The 26622-nt window shown below is 39.8% G+C and overlaps 1 protein-coding gene across 1 annotated transcript in view; it reads right to left on the reverse strand.

Moving 5' to 3' along the window:
* LOC126236908 (heterogeneous nuclear ribonucleoprotein U-like protein 1) overlaps positions 1-26622 on the reverse strand; it is a 132789-nt gene that overhangs the window by 61018 nt on the left and 45149 nt on the right. Inside the window, exons 5-6 of the mRNA XM_049946556.1 lie at positions 23820-23962; positions 8048-8144 (exon numbers count right to left, since the gene is read on the reverse strand). Of these exons, the coding sequence (XP_049802513.1) occupies positions 8048-8144; positions 23820-23962 (240 nt within the window). The remainder of the gene's footprint in view (positions 1-8047; positions 8145-23819; positions 23963-26622) is intronic.

Below are 26622 nucleotides of genomic sequence, written 5' to 3' on the forward strand. Positions count from 1 at the left end.
AATTAAAACTATTTACTTAAAGTGTGATTAAGAAAAATGTTGATGGCTGTTAATACATCAGAATGTCTTAAAGTTTCATTGTTAATAACAGAGTAATAAGATATCTAATACATAAGTTGGACCTACTTTCAATAGTGAAACATCACCAGTGTACGAGAGCTACAAATACTGACCAGTCATCACACTCTTGTTTGTCTTCTTCATGTTTATTCTTACGATGAGCAAAGAATAACGATGTGTATTGTGACTGTCACTCTCTTCATACATCACACAAAGGCTATTTGATAGAGATATATATGCAACTTGTATTTACATGCGGGTTTTATAAAATAGTGATAGAAGCTAAGTAACAGAATCTAAATCACCAATTCCATGTGAGCCAAGGACAGCAACTTTTTTTAAACAAATAGGCTAAGCAAATGTTGGCTAATAAACCTGTAAAGTATGCCAGGACAAGTCATTTAGTTTTTGAATGAGAGTTGTTCAAAATGTGTGATCACATGCAACTGCAAATATTTTTAAAGAAAGCAGATTAGACAATCTCATAAACAAAAGCCCCAAGACAAGGAGCTATAGTAACTGCGGTATTTAAATTCGCTAACAGTTATGGAACCTCTACACAGATTTCACAGTGTCCTTGAGACCATGCAACACGAACTGTTGGATTTCACACTTTAGGACAATTTTTATTCTGTAATTTATGCATTTCACTTATTTGCTATTTGCCACTTAATATCATGAGCCATGGTTACTAGCAGCAAACCCAACAATTTAGGAACAACAATGCACTGAACTCATCATCACTTATAAAGTGAGATTGGTCTTTGAAGCAGCTCACTGAAGAGTGAAACAGAATACTTATTTGCTGGTAACAAAATATAACACAATGCAGTATAAACCCACTTTTATGTTCCCGGAATTAACATTTTCCCACTGTGTACAACAATTTTTTTTTTTTTTTTTTTTTTTTTTTTTTTAAATCGCTCCAGCCAAGTTTCCTATGTCCACAATATTGATTTGCACCCGATGTTGCATCAGCACATTTATAATTTTCCCATGATTTACAGTTTATAAAAAAAATGTTTGTGGAGGAAAAAAAAACTGATGTAAAATTAGGCTGGAACGACGTTGCATATCAAGTAGTGTTTACAAGTATTACGTGATTAAAGTTTTTTGACAACAGGATGCTCTGCTCAACTGATTTGGAGCAATAAATGTTGGAACAATTTGTGCCTTCTCTCCTGTCGCTGCCAAACTACTCGGCATCATGGCTGATAGGAGTAACTAGCACCCCATTTACATGATGCTCCCAAAACTGGATTTCATAAACCTATTTCCCAATTCCCCCTTTTGCATGGTCAAGGCTCATTAGAATAACGGTATCATGACCAATCACAACCAATTCCAAACTGTCTCTACCATGCATCTGCAATTTGTGTTGTGATCCTTGTCACACCTTTGTTGAAACATATTTAGTGTTTTTCGTTGTTCGGCCATTTGCAGCACTAGTTGACACCTTCACTCGCTTTGAGATGTGCAAATGTTTTTGGTTTAAACACAGCACTAAATACATATTTTTTTATGCTGGGCAAAACATGTTTCGAGAATTTATTCTCGCTGTCAGACGCAGTATTTACATATGTACTTTTTGTACTATTAAACAAACAGTAGTTTGCATGTGTGTGGGGTTTATCTACATAACAGAGCACACAATACCGGATATCCTCAAAAGGCCAAATACAATCCAAGAAACGCAAAACAGATACAAACACCATAGAAAATACTTATATAAATATTTTTACTTGACAATGAGAAAAAAACGTTAAAAAAGGGGCAAGTTAAGTATGAAAAAATGCATAACTGGTTCAGTGTTTTTTTAAGTCCCTCGAAAAGTGTAAAAGCAAAGTTCACTGTATACGCAAGAACACACCTAATCTCACCCGCCTTTGCCCGCAAATCTGAATACAGTCAAGTGGGACTGAAGAACTAATGGAAACATCCAATGCAGAATGAAAAAAAAGAGTACTTTTTTTGCCAGTTACACATGACAACGTATCTTGAAGGAAAGTGGAAGTAATGCCCGGACTTGTAGGATACATTGAACACTGCTCATATTTCTGTTAAGGTTTTAACAAAGGGAAACTAAAGCTGTAATTACTTTTCCCCCTTGGAATTTTAGTGCTGCTCTACGGTTTATTGATGACAGCATCCTGATGGGTAAATAGTCCAACATTCAAATCTCCAGATGTGAACAACTTGGGAGGATGTCCTCATTAAGAATAACTAAACTGACATGCTATGGGTTATAATGTGATATTCCTTAATCTGGTAAATAAGTTTGCAAATTCAAAATAAGGAAAGAATACATTGAACAAGTTTTGGAACACTGTTCCAGGGAAACAGCAATCAAATTTTAGAATGAATTGCTTCTAAATAAAAACAGTCTAAGATCACTAAAATTCAACAATATTATGAAAAAGGAAAGTTGCCACTCACCACCATCGGGCTTCAGTTGCTACAGACTGCAGTCATGTGCGTGAGTTGCGTGTGTGTGTGTTTTTGATGAAGGCCTTGCTGGCCGAAAGCTTATTTGTGACAGGCTTTTTGTTGTGCCTATCTGTGACTCAGCATCTCAGCTATATGGTGAGTTGCAACTTTCCTTCTCATAATATTCTTACATTTCATCATGGATTTTCCATAGTTTGATTACTGAAATTTATTCATCAGGTAACCGGTTTTCATTTGGTACAATCATCATCAAGCCATTAAAACTAGGGAGTGGTTAGGAGCAGCCCACTATGATGTAGAGACAATAGTTGGAATTGGAGTGTGGAGACATGATACTGTGAGAAGAATTTGATAATCACTCTAAGGCCTAAGCCTAAAGAAGTCCCGCGGAGTAGATGATATTTCTTCGGAATTATTGAAACCTTTACTGCTGTCAGCCACGAGGAACACCTAGTGGTTAGGATGAGACCAGCAAAATATCATCAGAATTCAAATAGAGTGCAATAACTCAAATTCCACAAAGGGCAGGTGCGGTCAGATGTGACTACTACCAAACCATCAATTTGCTACGTCAGGATCACAAAATATTCACAAGATTATTAGTATTATTTTTAACAGAAGAATGAAAAAAGAGGTAGAGGACAAACTAGGGAAGATCAGTTGAGTTCCATAGAAATGCAAGATGATGTGAAGTAATACTGAACCGACAATCTGTCTTAGGGTTATTTACAATATATACGGACTAAGGGCTGGGGGGGGGGGAGATATGGAGGGAGGGAGGGAGGGAGGGAGGGAGGGAGGGGGGGGAGGGAGGGAGGGGGGAGAGAGAGAGAGAGAGAGAGAGAGAGAGAGAGAGAGAGAGAGAGAGAGAGAGTGTTTGCAATTCTTATCATACCATTTTTAAAAATTAAATGGCCCATAAGCTTTTAAAGTTGTCATTCTCAACCTGGAAAGCTTACAACTTCTTAAATTGTACAGTAGAAGGAAACCACTCTGCCAGATTGGGACTGTAAAAAAAGAGATATCTGCCGTTTACGGGAACACCTTACCGATCAAAGTCAGGGGAAGCTAACCTGCAAAATGTAAAGGCTCAGTGCAATGCAACTACTATAAATTGTAAGACATTTCCATTAAAGATACTAATAGTGTGCAGAACATCAAAATCAATTAGTCTTGTCAGAAGTGAAAGAATAATTGAAAATTCAGCAAATTTATTTACACATGGGGAGGGGTCTAAACAACTTTTACAGAAACAAAACTGCAGTTGTACAATTGAAGGACATGAAAAAGAGGTGTGATTCAGAAAGGGGTGAGATAGGGCAGTAATTTCTCCCCCATATAATTCAGTCCGTACACTGAAGTTACTACAGATGAATTTGGAAAAGGGTTTATAGAGTTAAAAAAAACTTGGGGTTTGTCAAAGACATTGTAATTCCGAGACAGGTAAGGTTCTTTAGGCAGTATCGATCATAAATATTTTACAGATAGATCTCAGTCACTGTGTGATCATCTTCAGTGCAAATTATTCCAACATTGTAGGCCCATATCATAACAGCACAACATTTTCCAACAGCTAACATGTATGGTTATGATCTCTCACTTTTACTGCATATTGAATTTCAATATTTAAGATCTACTCTGCCCTTTACTCAAAATATATCGAGAACAGAAATTGGAATATCAAGCTAATAGAATGAATTTTGTCTTGAAAAAGAGGTTATAAGAACAATACACCAATGAAAGTGAACCAGTGATGAGTGACTGGCAGAAACAAAAAGATGTAAAACATAAACTGGCAATTAAACGCAAAGGTTTTATCAGAGAGAGAAACAAGTTAGCATTCAATACAAATGTGTCAAGACGACTTCTCTGAAAGTATGTTTGGGAGTGTAGCCTCATATAGGTGTTAAGCATTTGTGAGGAACAGTAGATATTTATGCAGGTATGAGCAAATTTGCAATAGATGTATTAGCATGGAGACCTAAACAAAAATGTATCTTCAAACTGATTACTACAACAACAAAAATCATTTTGTGTGAAATCATCTTTCCCTTTACTACCTGGACATTTAATTTGATTCTCACAGGAAGAAAAATTAATGTTAAAGAGTTTATTTAAGTATGGGGAAATGCAACTGCTTGCATGAGGTCCATTGCTTCATGCACCATACACACATGCAAGGGACCGATACTATGAAGTCAAAACGTAAGCAACTGGCAACTGTTATGCATAAAAAATGTCCTGTTATTGGATTAGGTCAGACATTCTTCAGTGGCAAAATTTATGACACAGAATGGGTGAAAGCTAACCCCCCCCCTCCTCCCTGTGTGTGTTTTTTATTGGTTGAGTTTCTGGACAGATGGTAGTAACACACAAATTGAGCGAGTGCTAATTAAGTGGTGTATCACAATGTAATACAGGACATTTGTGATTGATAACATCAACTTGCAGTTGTCTTAAATTTTTCATTTTCCCATACAAGTAGAGCACAATCAGATTACAGGACAACAGTGCCCAGCTTCAGGTGCTCAGAATATAGATACAAATCAACTAAGAGGGTGGCGTAACATGGTGTGACTATTCTATGCACCTGAAGTCAAGACTGTTGTTCAAAACATGGTTGTGCTCTCCTTCTATTGGAAAATTAAATTTAATAGGAGTGCATGTGGATGTTGTCAATCATGAATAACCTATACAACGCCTGTGGATGTCCTATCAAAAGAGACATGTAGCATACATATCGTCACATAAGAGCATCCACACTTTAAGTGAGAGTAGTCTAAGAGCAAATGTGAATATCAAAAACTGAAATGTAACAGACATATCAGATTGTGGAAGCTAGACTAGCAAATTTCACAGCATTGTACATATTTCGTACAGTAATATAATTATCCTACAATTAATATTTAATTAGTCAACATTTTATGAAGAAAACAATTTATTAACTTTGGAAAAAATAAAACAGAAACAAAGTATGGATAGGAGTAGTGGATAAAATCATTACAACTGCAAGGTCACTACAGGCATTATACAGTATACATGGTGGTCCATTGATAGTGACCGGGCCAAATATCTCACGAAATAAACATCAAACGAAAAAACTACAAAGAACGAAACTTGTCTAACTTAAAGGGGGAAATCAGATGGCGCTATGGTTGGCCCACTAGATGGCGCTGCCATCGGTCAAACGGATATCAAATGCATTTTTTAAAATAGGAATCCCCATTTTTATTACATATTCGTGTAATATGTAAAGAAATATGAATGTTTTAGTTGGCCACTTTCTTCGCTTTGTGGTAGATGGCACTGTAATAGTCACAAACATATGGCTCACAATTTTAGACGAACAGTTGGTAACAGGTAGGTTTTTTTAAATTAAAATACAGACCATAGGTATGTTTGAACATTTTATTTTGCTTGTTCCAATGTGATACATCTACCTTTGTGAACTTATCATTTCTGAGAACCCATGCTGTTACAGCGTGATTACCTGTAAATGCCACATTAATGCAATAAATGCTCAAAATTATGTCCGTAAACCTCGATGCATTTCGCAATACATGTAATGACATTCTTCTCAACAGCGAGTAGTTCGACTTCCGTAATGTTCGCACATGCATTCACAATGCGCTGACGCATGTTGTCAGGCGTTGTTGGTGGATCACGATAGCAAATATCCTTCAACTTTCCCCACAGAAAGAAATCCTGGGACGTCAGATCCGGTGAACATGTGGGCCATTGCATGGTGCTTCGACGACCAATCCACCTGTCATGAAATATGCTATTCAATACCGCTTCAACCGCACGTGCCGGACATCCATCATGTTGGAAGTACATCGCCATTCTGTCATGCAGTGAAACATCTTGTAGTAACATCGGTAGAACATTACGTAGGAAATCAGCATACATTGCACCATTTAGATTGCCATCAATAAAATGGGGGCTAATTATCCTTCCTCCGATAATGCCGCACCATACATTAACCCGCCAAGGTCGCCGATGTTCCACTTGTTGCAGCCATCATAGATTTTCCGTTGCCCAATAGTGCATATTATGCCGGTTTACGTTACCGCTGTTGGTGAATGACGCTTTGTCGCTAAATAGAACACGTGCAAAAAATCTGTCATCGTCCCGTAATTTCTCTTGTGCCCATTGGTAGTGGTGTACACAACGTTCAAAGTTGTCGCCATGCAATTTCTAGTACATTGAAATATGGTACGGGTGCAATCGATGTTTATTTAACATTCTCAACACCGACTTTTTTGAGATTCCCGACTCTCACACAGTTTGTCTGCTACTGATGTGCAGATTAGCCACGACAGCAACTAAAACACCTACTTGGGCACGATCATTTGTTGCAGGTCGTGGTTGACGTTTCACATGTGGCGTAACACTTCCTGTTTCCTTAAATAACTTAACTATCCAGCGAACGGTCTGGACACTTGGATGATGTAGTCCAGGATACCGAACAGCATACATAGCACACACCTGTTGGGTAATTTGATCACAATAGCCAAACATCAAATTTCCGCAATTGTTAAACGGTCCTTTTAACATGGGTAATTTATCACAAAGCAAATACCGTCCGCACTGGCAGAATGTTACATGATACCATGTACTAATATGTTTGTGACTATTACAGCGCCATCTATCACAAAGCGAAAGTGGTCCAACTAAAACATTCATATTTCTTTACGTACTACACAAATATGTAATAAAAATGGGGGTTCCTATTTATAAAAAATAAATAAATAAATAACACAGTTGACATCCATTTGACCTATGGCAGTGCCATCTAGCGGGCCAACCATAGTGCCATCTGGCTTTCCCCTTCAAGCTAGATGTGTTTTGTTCTTTGTAGTTTTTTCGTTTGATACTTATTTCTTGAGATATTTGGCCAAGTCACTATCGATGGACCAACCTGTATTGTAAGCCTTGCGAAGTTTGTTAGAGGACATTACACGATGCTGATTCACACTAACGAGTCCTGCAACAAAATAGAAAATGTATGTTATACCAATGTAATTTATGACAAGGCAGGCAGGGTTACTGAGGTGATTGCAAGGTTCAGTTTTGTTATGTACTTGCTAAGCAGTTCAGATACACTACACTTTTCTTTATCATCATGGAGGGAGGAGACTGAAATGCTGAAGGAAAGAAGATAGATTATTGTTTAACATTTCACTAATGAGGTCATTAGATATCAAGAAGAAAGTTGAACAGAACAAATACGGGGAAGGAATATAGCTGTGTCCTATTCAAAGGAACCAACCTAATATTTGACTGTATCTCACTCAAGGAATAGATGAACATTTACACATGGACTTCCAAGATCATGACATACTGTCTGGATGGATAGCCCATGTTTTAATAAAGCCATTTCACCAACGTGTACATGCTATTTATTTTACATAAAACAGAAAGCTTATTGGAATATTACTATTCAGAAATTATACGAATTTGAAAGAAATATCTAATAGACCAATTGTAAACTATTTAAAACAACCAGCAACTATTTCTAAAATGAGACTAGTCTTACCAAGCTGAGTAGATGACTGTTCAACAGACCAACCAACTCTTAAAACATGTGGATTTGGCTCATCTTCCAAATTTGACACAGGGCAATTTTCCAGTAACTGCAAAGAAATTAATAATAATAATAATAATAATAAAGCTGCATTTGAATATTCAGTTCCATTTTTTCTTTTGCATACCTTCCAGGTAACAACAGGTAAGACATGACATGAGGCTATAATTTTTGCATCTGCTTTCCTACTCACAAATGCAAGTCACACTAAAATATTAACTATCCACAAAACTGAGTGCACAATAAATACAAGGAATTTACAATAATAATAATAATAATAACCAGCATAATCAATGTCATTACTACCAGACACGGTTTAATAGGCAAATTTTCACTTGTTTACTCATTCTCCTCAACAACCTACTGTTACTTACATAATCCACCAGGCACCATATAGTATTTTGTGGAGGGCACCTTGTACCACTATTAGTCATTACCTTTCCAGTTCCACTTGCAAATTGAGTGAAGGAAAAATAACTGCTTATATACCTCCATATGAGTCCTAATTTCTCTTGCCTTCATGGCACATTGGCAAAATGTACACTGATGACAATGGAACAATAACTGTTTTCAGTTGTTGGAGAGGGAAAGTTCCACACCCTTCACTAATTGTTGAACATACTGCTCAGTGTGACCGCTATTTCCAAGCGAATATCATAACCAGCATACATCTACATGGATACTCCGCTAATCACAATTAAGTGCCTGCCAGAGGGTTCACCTTCACAATAATTCTCTATTATCCCACTTTCTAACAGCGCAAGACCAGATTTTGCTAATTTTATTATGATGATCGTTTCTCCCTACGTACGCGCCAACAAAATATTTACGCATTTGGAGGAGAAAGTTGGTAATATATTTTGTGAGAAGATTCAGTCGCAACGAGAAACACCTTTGTTTTAATGGTGCCCATCCCAAATCCTATATCACGCCTGTGACAATCTCTCCCCTATTTCGCGATAATACAAAGTGGACAAGCATAGAGTAGGCAGCCTATTTAGTAGTTCTGTTAACTTTTCTAAGTGTTCTACCAACAAAACAGTCTTTGGTTTGCCTTCCCACAGCATTTTCTGTGTGTTCTTTCCAATTTAATTTTTAATAATTGTAATTCCTAGGTATTTACAGCCTTTAGATTAGACTGATTTATCATGTAATCGAAGTTTAATGGATTCCTTCTAGCACTCATTTGGATGGCCCCACACTTCAATATTTAGAGTAAAATGCCAATTTTTGCACTCTTTGATATCTTTTCTCAATCATTTTGCAATTTGTTTTGATCTTCTGATAACTTGACTAGACAATAAATGACAGTATCATCTGCAAACAACCTAAGAGAAGGCTGATCAGATTGTTTCCTAAATCGTTTATATAGACAAGAAACAGCAGAGGACCTATAACACTACCTTGGGGTCATTCCATGTCAAGTGACCTAAGGGTACCCACTCTACCATCTCCAATTTCGATGAAATTTTTACAGGATGTACATATAGACCTTACCTGACACACTGCCAAATTACAGCTTCATAAGTAGTATGGTGGGGCCACTAGGCACCTTTTCATATAGGCTCGTTTTTTGACACTGTGACTTAAATGAATGAATGATCAACTTTGATTTACCGTTACTCAGGATCTAAGAGACCTGTTTTGCTGAAACTTTGTGATCCTGTTCAACTTTTTGGGTAAAATATCTTAGCTGTAAACAAAAGGTCAAACTATGGTAAATTCATCATAGTGTGCTATCAAAGTGGCTCATAAATCTTATTGTACCAAATTTTGACTATACTTTATTGCCTTGTATCTACTGAAAGAATAACTTTCTGAAACTGATACTTTAGTTGTCTGCAACCTGTCAGCATGTCGTGAAGCTCTGCAGGTGGCATCCAGGTTGCTCAAATAATAACCGAGTTATCTGAGCCCACCCTGTCTGATCAGAAAATGTTGTTTTTGTTTAGGAGACAGACCATTTAGTGTCAACAATGGAGTTTGGTAACATGCTTCAACAATCAGTCTGAATCACACAGTTGTGTAGTGAAGAGTGTTCATATGATGTGTGTGCCTTTTTGAAAGATGTAAAGTGTGTTGTCATTACTGGATAAACATCTTTTTTCGGTAAATAATTATTTCAAGGTAGGGGGTGACTCTTTAGACATACTTATCAGGTTATTTAATTTTTTTCTGTTGTATTCTCAAGGAAGTTCCCATTATGTATGATTGTGTCATATTTTTCAGTTGGAACTATACACTACTTCTACTTTATCTAATATTGAAATAAACAGCAATTGGAAGCATAAATTTAATTTTAGTGTAATGGATGTGAACGAGGTTTCAGTACCACGTGTCATTGGCCTGTTATCTGAAAACACACACACACACACACACACACACACACACACACACACACACACACACAACAAGGCATCATTCCAATCAAAGAATTTTCAATAGAGCAACAGAAATTAATAAACCACAGAAGTGAGATATGTCTTACTGAAAATGCACAAAGCAATACTTGTAGACAAATATGACTTTCTACAGAGATTATCTTGTAATTCTGTTAAAATGGGCTCATGGATTGTCAGTTTGGAAACAGCAAACCAATTGCAAGCCGTGACTAAGAGCAATGTGAAACCTGGCCAGAAGATCTGACCAACTTGCAGAAAACAATTTTTAGCAAAGAAAGCAGAAAAATCAGTCAACTTCAAACCAGTCTAATTGAAGTATATCCAGAAGTATCAATCGATTCAAGTCTAACTGCTTCTGGGCCCTCCCCTCTAAAATTTCAGTGAGTATCAAAAACGGATGTGAAAGGTTACGCAAAACAAAAAATAAGCGAAGCTCAAGAGGCAACTGTGAATAACATTGCTGCTGCTGGATAGGTCAGCAGCGCAGTACAAAAACTTCAAAAATGTTCTGAATTTCTGTCACCATCAAAATACTTTGGCACCTCAGCTGAATGGAACTTTTTTGCCACAAGCCATGGAAAATCTCCATGTGATGGAATTGGAGGAACTGTAAAGCCCTGGCAGCAAGAGCAAGCCTTCAAAGACCAACTGAGGACCAGATTTTGACGAATGATTTGTTTACATACTGTACAAAGAATATCAGAGGAACCCAATTCATTTTTGTTTCAAAAGAAGAAATCGAAACATTTAAAACTGAGCAGGAAGCAATGTTCAAAAATGGCTGCACAGTATCAGGAACAAGGGAGAATCACCATTTTGTGCCATTAAATGAAAAGCAAGTTTGTATTAGAAGAGTATCCAATGACAAATTTTTTTTTGGTGGCAAATGTTGACCAAAGTCAAGCAACAGTTTCATTCTGAAATATTACAGCCTTACAACTGGACCAATACATTGCCTGTATAGTTTTTTGTTGTTGTCTTCATTCCAGAGACTGGTTTAATGCAGCTCTCCACGATACTCTATCCTGTGCAAGCTTCTTCATCTCCCTGTACCTACTGCAACCTACATCCTTCTGAATCTGTTTAGTGTATTCATATCTTTGTCTCCCTCTATGATTTTTACCCTCCGCACTGCCCTCCAATACTAAATTGGTGATCCCTTGATGTCTCATAATATGCCCTACCAACCGATCCCTTCTTCTGGTCAAGTTGTGCCATTAAGCTCCTCTTCTCCCCAATTCTGTTGAATACCTCTTTATTAGTTATGTGATCTACTCATCTACTCTTCAGCATTCTTCTGTAGCACCACATTTCAAAAGCTTCTATTCTCTTTTTGTCTAAACTATTTATCGTCCACGTTTCGCTTCCATACATGGCTACACTCCATACAAATACTTTCAGAAATGACTTCCTGACACTTAAATCTATACTCGATGTTAACAAATTTCTCTTCTTCAGAAACGCTTTCCTTGCCATTGCCAGTCTACATTTTATATTCTCTCTACTTCGACCATCATCAGTTATTTTGCTCCCCAAATAGCAAAACTCATTTACTACTTTAAGTGTCATTTCCTAATCTAATTCCCTCAGCATCATCCGATTTAATTCAACTACACTCCACTATCCTTGTTTTGCTCGTGGTCTTGCGGTAGCATTCTCACTTCCCGCGCACGGGGTCCTGGGTTCAATTCCCAGTGGGGTTAGGGATTTTTCCTGCCTCAAGATTACTGGGTGATGCTGTGTCGTCTTCATCATAATTCATCCCCATTACGGTCTGAGTACAATGGTGCGGGTCTCCCGCATCGTCCCCTATGCTCCTCTGAGTATGGGACATCACCACCACCAGTATATATATATGATGGAAAATGGTGGATTGATAATATGTCTGAAGTTTCAGAAGACGAAAATGATGTTTTAGTCAGTTTCATGCACCCCAATGGACCTGCACATTCATTCTATTGGCCAGCTAGGCAGGATGCTTGTTGGATTCCAAACCAACACATTATTTCTGTCATTCCAGCTCCATCAGCAACAAGAACCGGTTGACATTATAGCTAGTTAGAATCAACTGTAATTGCTATTAGTAACAAATTTCAGCAAATGAATTAGTAAGAACTGAAATATGTGGCTTGGGAACCACAAAGAGTACAACTGGTACATGTATTTTTTAATGTAATATAAATTTAAGTTTATTTGGCAGAACAAGATTTACGGGCCACTTGGATAGCACAGTATGATGAATTTACCATAATTTGACCTTTTGTACTACAACTACGCTATTGTACCCAAAAAGTTGAACAGGATCACAAAGTTTTCAGCACAACAGGTCTCTTACATCCTGAACAATGGTAAAAGAAAGTTGATTATTTATTCATTTCGGTCGCAATGTCAAAATATGAGCCTTTATGAAAAGGTGGATAGTGGCCCCACCATACTACTTATGAAGCTGTAATTTGGCAGTGCTTCATGTATGGTCTATATGTACATCCTGTAAAAATTTCATCAAAATTGGAAATTGTCGAATGGGGAGCTTATCTAAATTGAGGCAACTTGACACGGAAATGTCAAATCACTTACGTTCTACTCAATGACTTTTCCTCAATTACTATGAACTGTGACCTCTCCAACAGGAAATCGTGAATCCAGTCATATAACAGACAATACTCCACGAGCACGCAAATTCACTACAAATGGCTTATGAGGTACATTGTCAAAAGCCTTTTGGAAATACAGAATCAACACATTAACTCTGCTACTATTCTTAATCTCAAACAGAAATGTTGCCATAATGACAAGACATCCACAATACCACCACACTAACATGTCTGTATTCAATGCTTGTAACCCTTGTTGCAACAGCTAAAACGAGCAATGGAATATTGTGGCTATATCTCTACAATGGTTCAGCCAATGCGCCTATATGCATTGTAATTTCAGAATAACAGCTGCACTGATGTCTGAATGTTAAGTGCATCGTGAGGAGTGGGGAAAATATGAAAGTTCAGAAAATATGAGGGAGTGAAGAAAGAAATAGTTACTGAAAAGAATGTCGAGATCAAAGAAATTAATGAGAATTAAGACCAAGTGGTAGCGGGAGCCAAGGACATGTAATGCCAGTTCCCATCCACAGAATTCTGAGAAACGGGTGTTGTGTAGGAGGAGGAGGACATTAGTGTTTAACGTCCCGTCGACAACAAGGTCATTAGAGACGGAGCGCAAACTCGGGTGAGGGAAGGATGGGGAAGGAAATCGGCAGTGCCCTTTCAAAGGAACCATCCCGGCATTTGCCTGAAGCGATTTAGGGAAATCACGGAAAACCTAAATCAGGATGGCTGGAGACGGGATTGAACCGTCGTCCTCCCGAATGCGAGTCCAGTGTGCTAACCACTGCGCCACCTCGCTTGGTGGGTGTTGTAGAAGAATCCATATAGCACATGTGAAAAACTTCACCAATGTCACTGCTCTCATGTTGTAGAGCATGATCTGCAACAGGACATTGTTTCCAATGTACACTTTTCTGTTTATGCCCATTCATCAGAACTGATAACTTGGTGGTAGTCACACCAATGTAGAAAGCTGAACAGTGTTCACATTTCAGCCGGTACACAAAATGTGGCTCTTCCTTTGACAGTAGGGGTTACACCAGTTACAGGGTTGGTAACCGTAGTGATAAGAGGTAATTGTAAGGCATGCCTTGCAGCGAGGTGGTTACAGGGGTAGGAGCCATAGCGTAGGGAAATGGGTGCTGAAGAAGCAAAGCTTTCACCGCGACATTGTTGGGATTGGGGAAGTGACTGAAAGCTATTCTTAGTGTGATGGCAACATATCAGACAGGATGCACCTCATTTAAGGGCATCATTTTAGGAACTCTTAGCCTATCCAAAGTCTCCGGTTAACATGTGCAAGCCCAGGATAGTAATGACAGAAGTGAACTCTTAAGGCCCTTTTGAAGGATCAGCAGCAGTGCCAGGATAGGATCTTATGACCCAGGAAATCCGTTTCTAAACTAGGCTGGTGGGATAATTCTGACTGGTGATGGCAGAGGTGAGAATGGTGGTGTATTGCTGTAAACAGCCTGCATCAGAACAAATGTGACTCGAATGCCAGGGCTGTATGGGAGGAACATTTGACATGGAAAGGATGACAACTGGCAAAATGTAGGTATTGTTGTTCATTAGTAGTTTTAATGTGAACCGAATTATGTGACCCTCAGTGAGGATGAGGTCAACATCACGGAAAGTGGCACGGGATTCATGAAAGGAGGAAGTGAAATTTAATTGAGAGAATGTATTTGTAGATTCCAATAATTTTAACAGGTCAAGTCCCACCTGAGTCCATATTGCAAAGATGTCATCAATGCATTTAAAATAAACCACGGGCTGAAGGCTTGTAAATCCCACAGAAGTTCCCTCCAAGTGACCCATGGACAGATTTGCGTAGGAAGGGGATGTCCTGGTTCCCATGGCTGTACCCCTGATTTGTTTATCTGCCCCTCAAAGGTCAAGTAGTAGTTGGGAAGTATGAAACTTATCAAAGTGACCAGGAAGGATGTCATAGGTTGGTGGGCACTGGTTGAAGTCATATTCAGCAGACTGACCATGTGTGTGGGGGATCTTGGTATGGAGGAAGGTGGCATCAATGGCGAGAAGCAAAGTGTGTGATGGGAGTGGGATAGGCACAGACATTACACAATCTGATTTTGAGTGTTAGTGTAACTGTGCCTTTTCAGGCACAGATTCAAAATCGTAGTAGTAGGTAGGGTTGGGAAGGGAGCGGAGATGTGTGCACACTAGGTTTTCTGTGTGAACACTGGATTCAAGCTGACAGTTTAACTTTTAACATAACATAATCAGCTATAACAGTGATCTTGCCTGGTTAAATCATACTAACTCATCGTCATGCAACTCCACACTTAACTTTGTAGTTCAATCCCCAAAGGGAGGAATTCTATCTGTTTTCTGAAAAAGATGGATCTGCAAAATGTTTAGTATGTCACAGAAGACTGAATTCTTTTAGGAAATTTAACTTGCAGTGATGTTTTGTGTCTTACCAAGCAGAAGAATATGGAAGTGGAAATTGCGATGGGCCTGATCATGCAGAGGAAGTTATTAACTTATAAGGAAGCTATCTGAAGAAGATTATGAAAGTCAACTGAGTCTTCTGTATTAAGTGAATTACAAAATTGCTGCACCTTCATGGTTGGTGATTTGATAGAAGAACCTACAGCAGCTGCAGATGAACATTTTTGTCCCTCTCAAACAGAACTGTTTTTGATGGTGCTGTCCAGAGCCAGTTAGCAAAATATTTGTAAAGGTTTTGCAGCATGGGCTCTAGTTCTGGACAGAACCTTTTATATCATGGGCACAGCCCAACTTGCCGTTTTTATTAGAGGCATTAATAAGAATCTTGATATGAGAGTGGAGCTCTTCTATGTGATAGAGATGAACATTACACAACAGGAAGTGCTTTTTTAAGCTACATTGAAGAATGTGTTGAAAATATAGGATTAGCTGTAGAATTTTTTAATTTCTGTGATTACAGATGAAGTGCCAGCGATGAGAGGGAAGAAATCAGGGTTTGGTATGCTGCTGGAGGAGAAAATGCAAAAACTTCCTGTGCTGAATGAATCAGGAGCACTCACTGTACAATTCACCAGAGACTATCTCCAAGAAGTACTGCTATAAAATATGAGGAATGTTGTTCATACAAGCGTCATGTAAGCAACATGGACTAAAACATTAGCAATTTAAGAACTTCCTGAAGATACTGAGAGCCAATACGATAGCCTGCCTTACTTCAGTGAGGTCTGCTGGCTTAGTCATGGGGCATTATTGTCTGTTAGATGAGTTAAATAATTTTATGGAGATAAATATTGAGTCTCTGGATAGCAAGAGCTCTTGTCGAAAAGTGATCTCATTCTCAGCAAATTTAACAAGCTTCTTTGAACATTTCACTACAGAATAAGGATTTGGTGATTACTCATTTCATAGACCAAATATGAGCTTTTGGGCGAGTCTTCTGGAGGAAGGAAATCCAGCTCATTTTCCGAAATTATTGTTCCAGCAAGATGCTGTTGTTGACAAACTTTCAATGCTATTCAAATATTTTAGTTTCCCTTAATGAAGAATTTGAGCAATGTCTTCAAGATCTGACTGCATCGAACATGAAAACTGAACATGATACATTCTGATTATTGTAAAAGCAGTGCGATTCCTGTCGATTTTGCTGAGATACACAAGTAATAGTAACACCGTTTCATTTTATGCATGGGAATGCATTCATTAAGCCACAAGGATACAATGATCCTGTAAAGTGAACTCAATACTGCACATCACAAGGTGGTGTGAGACAGCAGTCCAGCAAGCAAACACACAGCTGTTTCTGATACTGCAGTAACGCATGCGTGCGTGCTAAGGCGAGCGCACTGGCAAACCCACATCACCCTCTTCCACACTCAGCTGTGCCTCGTTGTCTATCATTTTGTTATTCTGATCTGGCTGTAAGTACAGCATCTGCCCTCAAGATCCCATCCCTGTGATACAAACTGACCTGTAATCCCTCCTTCAAATCTCAGGCCCCTCTCAAGGACTAACAACTCAATCCATATAACTTCTTATCCAAACCAAAGCACATATCTCCACCATTAACATTCTTCCTAAGGTCTGCAAACCCGTTCATCCTAGCCATGCCATAGTCGCTGGCTTCAAAGCACTCACCAAACATATATCTGCCTGCAACCTACAGTGCAAAGATATCCCTTCTATATCAAAGATACCAACCACTTACCAGATAATTTGAATCTATACCTGTTCCACTCCCATCACACACCTTTCCTGCCACCATGGTTGCCGACTCCCTCTATAACAACACAACCCGTGTACATGGTCTTTTTGCTGCTGAACATTACCTCAACCATAGCCCGCCTGATTCCAGACATACAACATCCATCCTACTCATGTTGGCTTTATACTTGCCTTCACCTCCTTTATATTCGAGGGGCAGACATACCAACAGATCAGGGATAAGGCCCTGGGAACCATGACAGTTCCTTTCTATGCAATCCTTTTCATGGGTTGCTTGGAGTTGGTTCTCCAGGGATTCACAAGCCTTCAGCCCCTGGTTTGATTCATATACATTTGATGACCTCTTTGCCATAGGTACTCAGGTGAGGCCAACCCATCAAAATTCCTGGAATCTCCAAATACATTCTCCCACTTAAATTTCACATGGTCCTTTTCCGAATACCATGCCACTTCCCTCGATGTTTGCTACATCCTCAGTTCACATTGAAACTACTAACAAACAACAGTATTTAAATTTTCACAGTTGCCATCCTTTCCATGTCATGCCCTATGGCTCTTATCCTGTGACCATCCTCACTGTTAGATTTGTCCTATGCTCCCTGATATCGCAATCTATTGCAGCCCTGTAGGTGGAAAAACATACTATCTAAGAAAGAGCCACTAATGAAATGACACAGTGTACCAGCTTCAGTCTATTACACTGAACAACTACTAGAGCTCTGCATTTCGATGAAAACAACCGCTCGAGCATTTCCCCGTTTCGTGCCGCTACTCGACGGCTGGGAAAGGCCCACGCTGCGATACGGCTGTGGCCGTCTAATGCGCCATGTGGCCGATTGTCCTCCACCTCTCGGTTATCGGTTGGACTGTCGAGCACTGCTGGGCGCTCGAGCGTACTCACAATCTCGGCCGGTGACAGCTCTACAATGCCGAATCACATTAGAAACCGTGTGTACACGCAGTTGACGACCTGGCTTTGAGAAGCGCAGACAGCGTTATGGATAAATCAAGTATAGATCGTAAATGTTCCAGTCATGAAACGAAGACAAGTATTATGGAGAGAATTAGGAGCGGCTTATTAGTCCTGAAGAAGAAAGGCATGTCGGAAGAGGAGGCGAAAAATGAAGCTTGGAAATCAAGTCAAATCGTTGATATTCGAGTTCTACTAGAATCCCGGGGGCAATTGACACTCCCTTCCAAGAAGGGTGCGTACGAGACGTTGTCGCTTTTCTACCCCCCTTTAAAGAAGCGAGTTTGGATTTGGAAACTGCAAAGATAACAACGGTGGAACGTGTGCTGCCGTGGTACAAGAGTCTGTTACATCACCGTGAACCAACAGACAGTGACAACGAGGTAAGAACACTTTCTACAGGTTACAATCCTTTATACAACTGTTGAATTATCAGAGTGCAGTTATGTATATTGGGTTTCCTTTTCAGCTCATGGCGAAAATAAAAAGGAGAGCAGCATACTTCATCACAGAGAGGTGCAAAATTGAGTCTATCCATTATGTTGCCACGGTTCTGTGGCCATCACGGCTTCATTTGAAGAAACTCACAGCAGACGAAAAGCAAGCCGCGTATGCTGAAGTTCGACGATTGTACTTTGAACTGCCCGTAAATGGTAAGGTTCATTCACTGAAACCAATTAGTAAACGAATGTATGTTTGTCTAATCTGCCATCTTTCGTTAAATCAACATTTATTACGTCTACAATGTGATATTTGGGAAAGGTTTTGCAGCTTAAACATTCCACAATGCGTTTTAATACAATTTGTGCGATATATACAAATGTAACCGTAAATATAGTCGTTTAGTTACAAGTAATTCTAACTATGGTGTATACATATTTGAAGGAGACAGGAATATCTTATGGATGTTTTCATTAATGTTTAGAGTCCATTCAAGCAAACAGTGACCAAGTTCTTCCCACGAAAAAGTCCAGGATGGACTGGAGTTCAGATGAGGATGACTAAGATGGACACACAGTTACTACCAATGAACTCGACAGGTACCTTTCGCTCTCCAAATCAGACTGTAGCTGTGCCGAAGAACAAATTTTGCAGTGGTGGAAAACACACGCGGGGTTATTTCCAAGGCTGTCGGTAGTAGCCAGAAGGGTTCTCTGTATTCCTGCCACTAGTGCTGCCAGCGAGAGAAATTTTAGCCAGGCCGGTCACCTGCTGTCCAGCAAAAGATCGTGCCTGGTATCAGACAAGGTGGATGATACCTTATTGATCCATCACAATTACGTAAGTATTCACAACATACCACGTAATCACAAGGAAGGAAACATTCCTCAAACTCTATGAATGTACGATTCCACTTTCATTGACTTCACAGCAAGAAGTTCAAACCGCCATCTGTTGTAATAGCTCCAGGAACACAAATGACGCCTGTGTATCAGGGAGCACCAATGACGAAAAACGAATTGTATAGTCATGGTTCACTTTTAACGTTATTTACAGGTCATAATTTGTTCAGAAATTAACGTTCGTGCAACAAAATTTCGTGAGTATTACTTTTAACTCCGTCATTCCTTCCCGATCCTGCATTCAATATTAGTACAACGTATACGTGGCCGAGTTTGGAGATACGCTACACATAGTCGATGATTAGACTACTGTGTTTCCGTTTGTCTACCGAACGGAACAAAATACTAAATACAGACATTACTGTTTTTAACGTTACAATTACTGGAATACATGATAACCTCAAAGGTGAAACTCCAGTAGTCTGCAACATATTAACAAAACATCAAATGTAACAAATACAAGTGCATTATTTAGGTCATAGAACTGGTAGTAAACAATGAAAGATATTTGTAAAAGAAATAAGTGAGTGGTTAATCTGAAGCGGTGGCCTCTGATCAAGGAGTGTGACGAAGCGCCGCTCGCTGGCACTGAGTCCACCAGTTACTGGCGACCGGCAGTGTTTGGCGCACTCGGCCGAGCGCTGGCGATCTGCTGCCCACAGCCGGTGGAAGAGGACGTTCGGCCGCATACTCCCGAGAGCCAGAGGGGCGAGCGGGACTCGCCGGTAAAAATCGGAGATAATGCAGACCTCTAACAACTACACCTAGTTATAAGTCAGGATGAATGGATGTAGACAGGGGGGTGTAAACTGGTAACACACAATATCCTGTTGCAGAGCATGCTTTACAACATGACCATGGTGATTGTTTCACCATACGTGCCATCTGGATTCTTCTCCCTAACACTAGTTTATCAGCAATCTGCAGGTGGGAACTGGCATTACATGTCTGGTCTGACAACTACCTCACCTTACCCTATGGTAATTTCTTCAGTCTCAGTATTTATTGTCAGTAATTCTTCCTTTTTTCAGTCCCTTTTAGTTTTCTGTATCTTTATTTTCTGACCCGTCTATCTCCCCCCCCCCCCCCCACCTCACCTGTCAACAACATACACTGCCCTCAACCTTTTTGTCAGTAATATCCATCATATTTATTACTTGAGGTGTAGCACATTGTTCCATTTCTGCCTTGCAATCAAATTAAAGGTGTTTATGTAAAACCACTGTTTGTGTAGTTAATAACATAGATAATTTTCCATGTTGTGCACTTTGATTTCGATTTGTGCAGGGACAATGGGAGATGCATGATCACAGGCCACCCACAAAGAGTGATGCTGTGAAAAGTCCCCACCTGCTGTGGAGGTGGCATTTACAGTTTGGCATCACAGCTTGGTTGTTTTTGAAAGCACAGTTAAGTATGTCTGCTGCCAATGTTACTGCCTGCAGGAACAATTGAAAGAAGCTAACGAAAAAGTCATTCTCTGATGTTCTGAGTAATAAATGATTTGTCACCAAACGAAAACGTTAAATATGGTAACAACCAAATACAGAATAGTTCTTTAAAAAGTATTTACACCATTTCATAGTGAGTTAGTGTAGATGTGAGCCATTACAGCCCTTCACACTCTGCAGATGAAGAAGGTAACTCACAAGGGAACCTCCCCATCGCACCCCCCTCAGAATTAGTTATAAGTTGGTACAGTGGATAGGCCTTGAAAAACTGAACACAGATCAATCGAGAAAACAAGAAGAAGTTGTGTGGAACTATGAAAAAATAAGCAAAATATACAAACTGAGTAGTCCATGTGTAAGATAGGCAACATCCAGATGGGTGTAAATACACGAGTGCCATGGTCCCGTGGTTAGCGTGTGCGGCTGCGAAATGCTAGGTCCTTGGTTCAAGTCTTCCCTCGGGAGAAAATTTTAATTTTTTATTTTCAGACAATTATCAAAGTTCAGGCACTCACATATAATCAACTTCGCTCTCCAAAATTCCAGGACATGTTCAGATTTGCTTGGACATATGCAGGATTTGACGGTCTACACACGGAAAAATTTGAAAACGTTAAAAACATATGTTTTGACAGAGCACAGACAAAACTGTGCGACTGTGAAACTGTTGCATTCATTTGTTGCAGTTTATGTGACAAACTCTTATGTTTTCACACTTTTTTGGGAGTGATTATCACATCCACAAGAAAACCTAAATTGGGCAAGGTAGAAGAATCTTTTTACCCATTCACCAAGTGTACAAGTTAGGTGGGTCGACAACATATTCCTGTCATGTGACGCACATGCCGTCACCAGTGTCGTATAGAATATATCAGACGTGTTTTCCTGTGGAGGAATCAGTTGACCTATGACCTTGCAATCAAATGTTTTCGGTTTCCATTGGACAGGCACGTCCTTTCGGCTACTAATCGCACGGTTTTGCGGTGCGGTTGCAAAACACAGACACTAAACTTGTTACACTGAACAGAGACGTCAATGAACGAACGGACAGATCATAACTTTGCAAAAATAAAGAAAGTAAACTTTTCACTCTAGGGAAGATTTGAACCACGAACCTCTCGTTCCGCAGTTGCTCACGCTAACCACGGGACCACGGCCTCCTGAACTCAGATTCTCCTAGATGTTGCCCGTCTTGCACATGGACTACTCAGTTTGTATATTTTGCTTATTTTTTTTCATAGTTCCACGTAACTTCTTCCTGTTTTCTCGATTGATCTGTGTTCAGTTTTTCAAGGCCTATCCACTGTGCCAACTTATAACTAAATCTGAGGGGGGTGCGATGGGGAGGTTCCCTTGTCAGTACAAGAAGTGGCACAGCATAGCAGGTCCCCTGCTTCAAAGAACTAAGGAAAGGCAACCGTCTGAAAATAATCGAGTTAAAAGTTAGCAAGAAGAGTATCACAGGGCGACATATTTGATTCTTTTACAACCAACAGCATGAACCCTTTAACATTTGATGCCCTGCCTTCCAACCTTAAGCTCACGTCTTCAAATCTTGTCCAGTGCAGTCACCAATCACTCTTTCCTTCTCATTCCATGTTTTAAGTCTCCCATGATGACTCATGGATAACATTATTGTAATTCACCTCATTTCCTAAACCCTGCCAGTTCTTTTCCTTTATTCCTCTTCTTTCCCCTTCAACTGTTCCGTCAGAAGGAGCTACTGTCTCTAAAGCGTGCACATTAATTTAACTTGTGATGTATGTTCCCCTCTGCTGCCACTTGTTGAGGGATTTTCATCAATCCAATTCTATTACAACACTAAATGTGCAATTCTGCCCTCTTCTCTCACCAAACAAGTGCCTCCTGTTTCCTCATGGACTGCTTTGAGAGCACCAGAAACAGTCATTTGTAATGCACAGATCAGGAACTGTGCATTGCCTCTGCAATTGCTTCCATCAAATAACTGCCTCTGATTGCTCATTGCATTATACATTAATACCAGAGCTAACTGGAGGGAGCACACTGGTCTGAAGCCACCTTACTTGCAGGTTAACCACATCCATCAGTTTTGACAGTGGTGCATTCATCACTATCTGTCTCCCAAGCAGGCAGTAGTTCTGTATATCCATGTGTACAACCGGTTTAGTAGTGGTCAATGCTAAATAAAAAGCAATGCAAAGACAACTTTCCACACACACACACACACACACACACAATTTGAATGATACACTGACCCTTTATGTGAGTAATTCTGGTGGGCAAAACGGGCACAGACAAACCTACACTCTTTCCTTCCCACCCCTTTATCAAACTATCTTTCTGTCTCCCACAATCTCTGAGAAACACAGCTGTTTTGAATTAACACTAGCAGCTTTCTTCAGAAGCTAGTCACTTATTGTCACCTCTCTTGGCCACTGGTATCAATAATTTAGCCGATCTTACAGTTACCAACAGTTGTACCATCACAAAAATGATATCTAGGTAATACAGATCTACAGAAAATGTTTACAGCGACTTTGCAGTTTCTAAAATATCCACAAATATCCTCTCTACGCCACATTAATTAATGTCTGTCAGTATGTACCTAAAGGACAGATTGCTGCTGCTATAATATACAAACTGATAGAATGCAAGCAGCGGTCAGTACAAAGTTATCCTGGAAGATTCTACAACTGTGAAACAGTTACACAGTTAAATGCCACTACGAAAGCATATATAACAGTACAAACAGCAAAAACTTATTTCCACATACCTTCACTTCATAACACACTTTCCCTGATGTAAAGCCATATGAGGCTCTTGCTCCAGCCCAGATATAACCAAAACCTTGTTCATGCATGGGTGTGGCAATTGTGAAATTTTCCTTGTCTATGACAATATTCAAGTCAGAATCATCTGAAAGAAAAATATTGCAACAAAATAATTCTTAGAAATTCCACAAGCCATTTTGGCAATGCCAAATAATTTATTATGCACTGAATGAAAGTGAAAAAGCGTGATTCTTCCTTTACTTTAAAGAATGCAGAAAGTAACTAAAAGATAGAAAAATATAGAAAGAGTTCTATAATTGAAGCTGAAAGGTTGTGCTAAAATCAGTTACTGAAAAAGAAGTATAATTGCCCTTGCATGGGTATTATTTTCCTTCATACTGCATACATATGAATAATAGGCATCCTTATATGTGAAAAACTACAATGACATATTGATACTATCAGCAATGTGGCAACTTCCTGATGTATGGAAACTATGCCTTAGCATGGACTTCAAACTTATCCTTAGAGGTAATGCTTTTATTACAACAGTCACAAGGCATTGCAGAAGGAGATGTTCAGGTTCTACTCTTAGTATGGCATTCAAGTTCTAAACCACGTTTAATAACTATGGGATACATAGTGCTCAAGAGTAGTTCCTTCAGACAGCTTTCCACCTTACCTGAAATACATGATTATGATCAGTAATCTTGAGGAGAAAAATGAGATACACTTAACCTCAAACCAACAGTTTGAAGGGCACAAAATTCTAAATCAATTTACAATTAATATTCAACAAATATGTCAGTGCACTTTTAAACAGTGAAATGTATTATTTATTATGGAAAGGATAGATCGCTGCTCTCCATGCAGATGACATGTTGAGCTGCGTGCTAGGACAACAAAATGACTGTTACACATTCAATCTATCCTTTTCATGCTACTGACAGTGCATGTTTAGTGTTTCACAAAGCAATTCCTTCTAGAACTTAATTTTCATTAAGTACTTGCCCTAAAGCTCAGTGATGGTGAACAAGAGTTGCAGGACTGCCAATGCATCAATATTGAAAGGTTTTCTATAGCTATTTCCTGCAAGTTAAACTATCTGGCATTACGTTTCCTTTGTAATGAGCTGTTTATATGGCACAAAGTTCATTCTCAGCTAAAGAACCAAACCATTCTACTAAGCTAAACAAATGAGGCAAGGAATGTTATTAGCTAAAGGAAAAATAATTTAACATTAGAAGAGAGCTACAGTTGTGAATTTGGGATAATATCTACATTGATGGCCAGGCATACAATTACTGCTTTGTTCACTCCCAACATCAAACAATCCAGGACATGCATACATTTATAGCGATATCCATATCAACAATGCCATAACGACACCTACCCACTTCACAAGCAGCAATCATAACAGTTATAGCAACAGTTTATTAGGCACAGCTATCTATGACAGAGGCTCCAATCTGGGCAGTTCTGAAAAGCTATTGGTGGAGGGGAGGATCCAGACGTCTCAGGTAGTGAAGCAGCCGTTGAAATAAACTGTGTCATGTTCAGCTGCACGTTTTACCACAGGGTGGCCTACTTTACTCTTTGTCACATTTTGGCAGTGGCCATTTTTCCTGGCACCCAGCTGGTTGGTAGTCACACCAATATAAAAGGCTGTTCAATGACTGCAGCAGAGCTGGTAAATTACACAGCTTCTTTCACAGGTGGCCCAGCTGCTGATGGGATGGGATAAACGTGTGACAGGACTGGAATAGGAAGTGCTGTATTGGTCATGTCTTGCACCTGGGTCTTCTGCAAGGTTATGATCCTTGGGACAAGGGGCTGGTACTGGGATTGGGAGTGGCATAGGGATAGACTATGATGATGTGGAATTTCGGTGGGTGACGGAACACCACTTCAGAAGGGGTGGGAAGTGTGTTGGTAGGATGACGTAATCAGAGCGCTGGCGAAGGATGTGGTTCAGTTGTTTGTCTGAGGTGGTACTGGTTGATGAATGGGACAATCCTTTGTAGCTGGTTCTTGGAGGGGGGGGGGAGGTGGAGATTGGGGGGACTGGGGGTTTGAGGGGGAAACGGCACGCGAGATCCATTTGAAGACTAGGTCTGGGGGATAGTGTGCCTGTCTGAAGGCATTGGTGAGACCTTCAGCATACTCAGCAAGGGAGTTCTTGTCACTGCAGAAACATCATCCCTGGGTTGTCAGGCTGTAAGGGAGGGATATTTTGTTGTGAAATGAATGGCAGCTGTCAAAATGCTGGTATTGTCGTCGTTGGGTTTCATGTGGAGAGAGGTGCGGATGGAGCCACCAGAAAGGTGATGGTCAAAGTCTAGGAAGGTGGCACACTGGTTTGAGAAGAACCAGGTGAAGTGGATGAGGGAGAACGTGTTGAGGCTGCGAAGGATAGGGTGTCTTGGCCCTAAGTCCAGGTGGTGGTGGTGATATCAGTGAACCTGAACCAGGCTTGAGTTTTGGCTTTTTGGGAGGCTAGGAAGGTCTCCTCTAGATGGCCCATAAACAGTTTGGCACAGGATGATGACATGTGAGTGCCCATGGCTGTGCCGCAAATTTGTTTGTATACCCTCCCATCGAAGGAGAAGTAGTTACGGGTTTTAGGGATTCAGGGGGTGAAGGGGTGTGGGGATGATGTAGAGTCAGTGTCTTTTATGTGGGAGGCTAGATTATGGGCAGTAGGTTGGAGGTGTTGGTCAGTGAGGGCCAAAATTCTTACAGTGAGGGCACAATAACGAGCCACAATGTGGTGTCCAGGATTGTTGGGCTTAGTGATTTTGGGGA

This window comes from Schistocerca nitens, chromosome 2, assembly GCF_023898315.1.
Source record: "Schistocerca nitens isolate TAMUIC-IGC-003100 chromosome 2, iqSchNite1.1, whole genome shotgun sequence".
NCBI lineage: Eukaryota > Metazoa > Arthropoda > Insecta > Orthoptera > Acrididae > Schistocerca > Schistocerca nitens.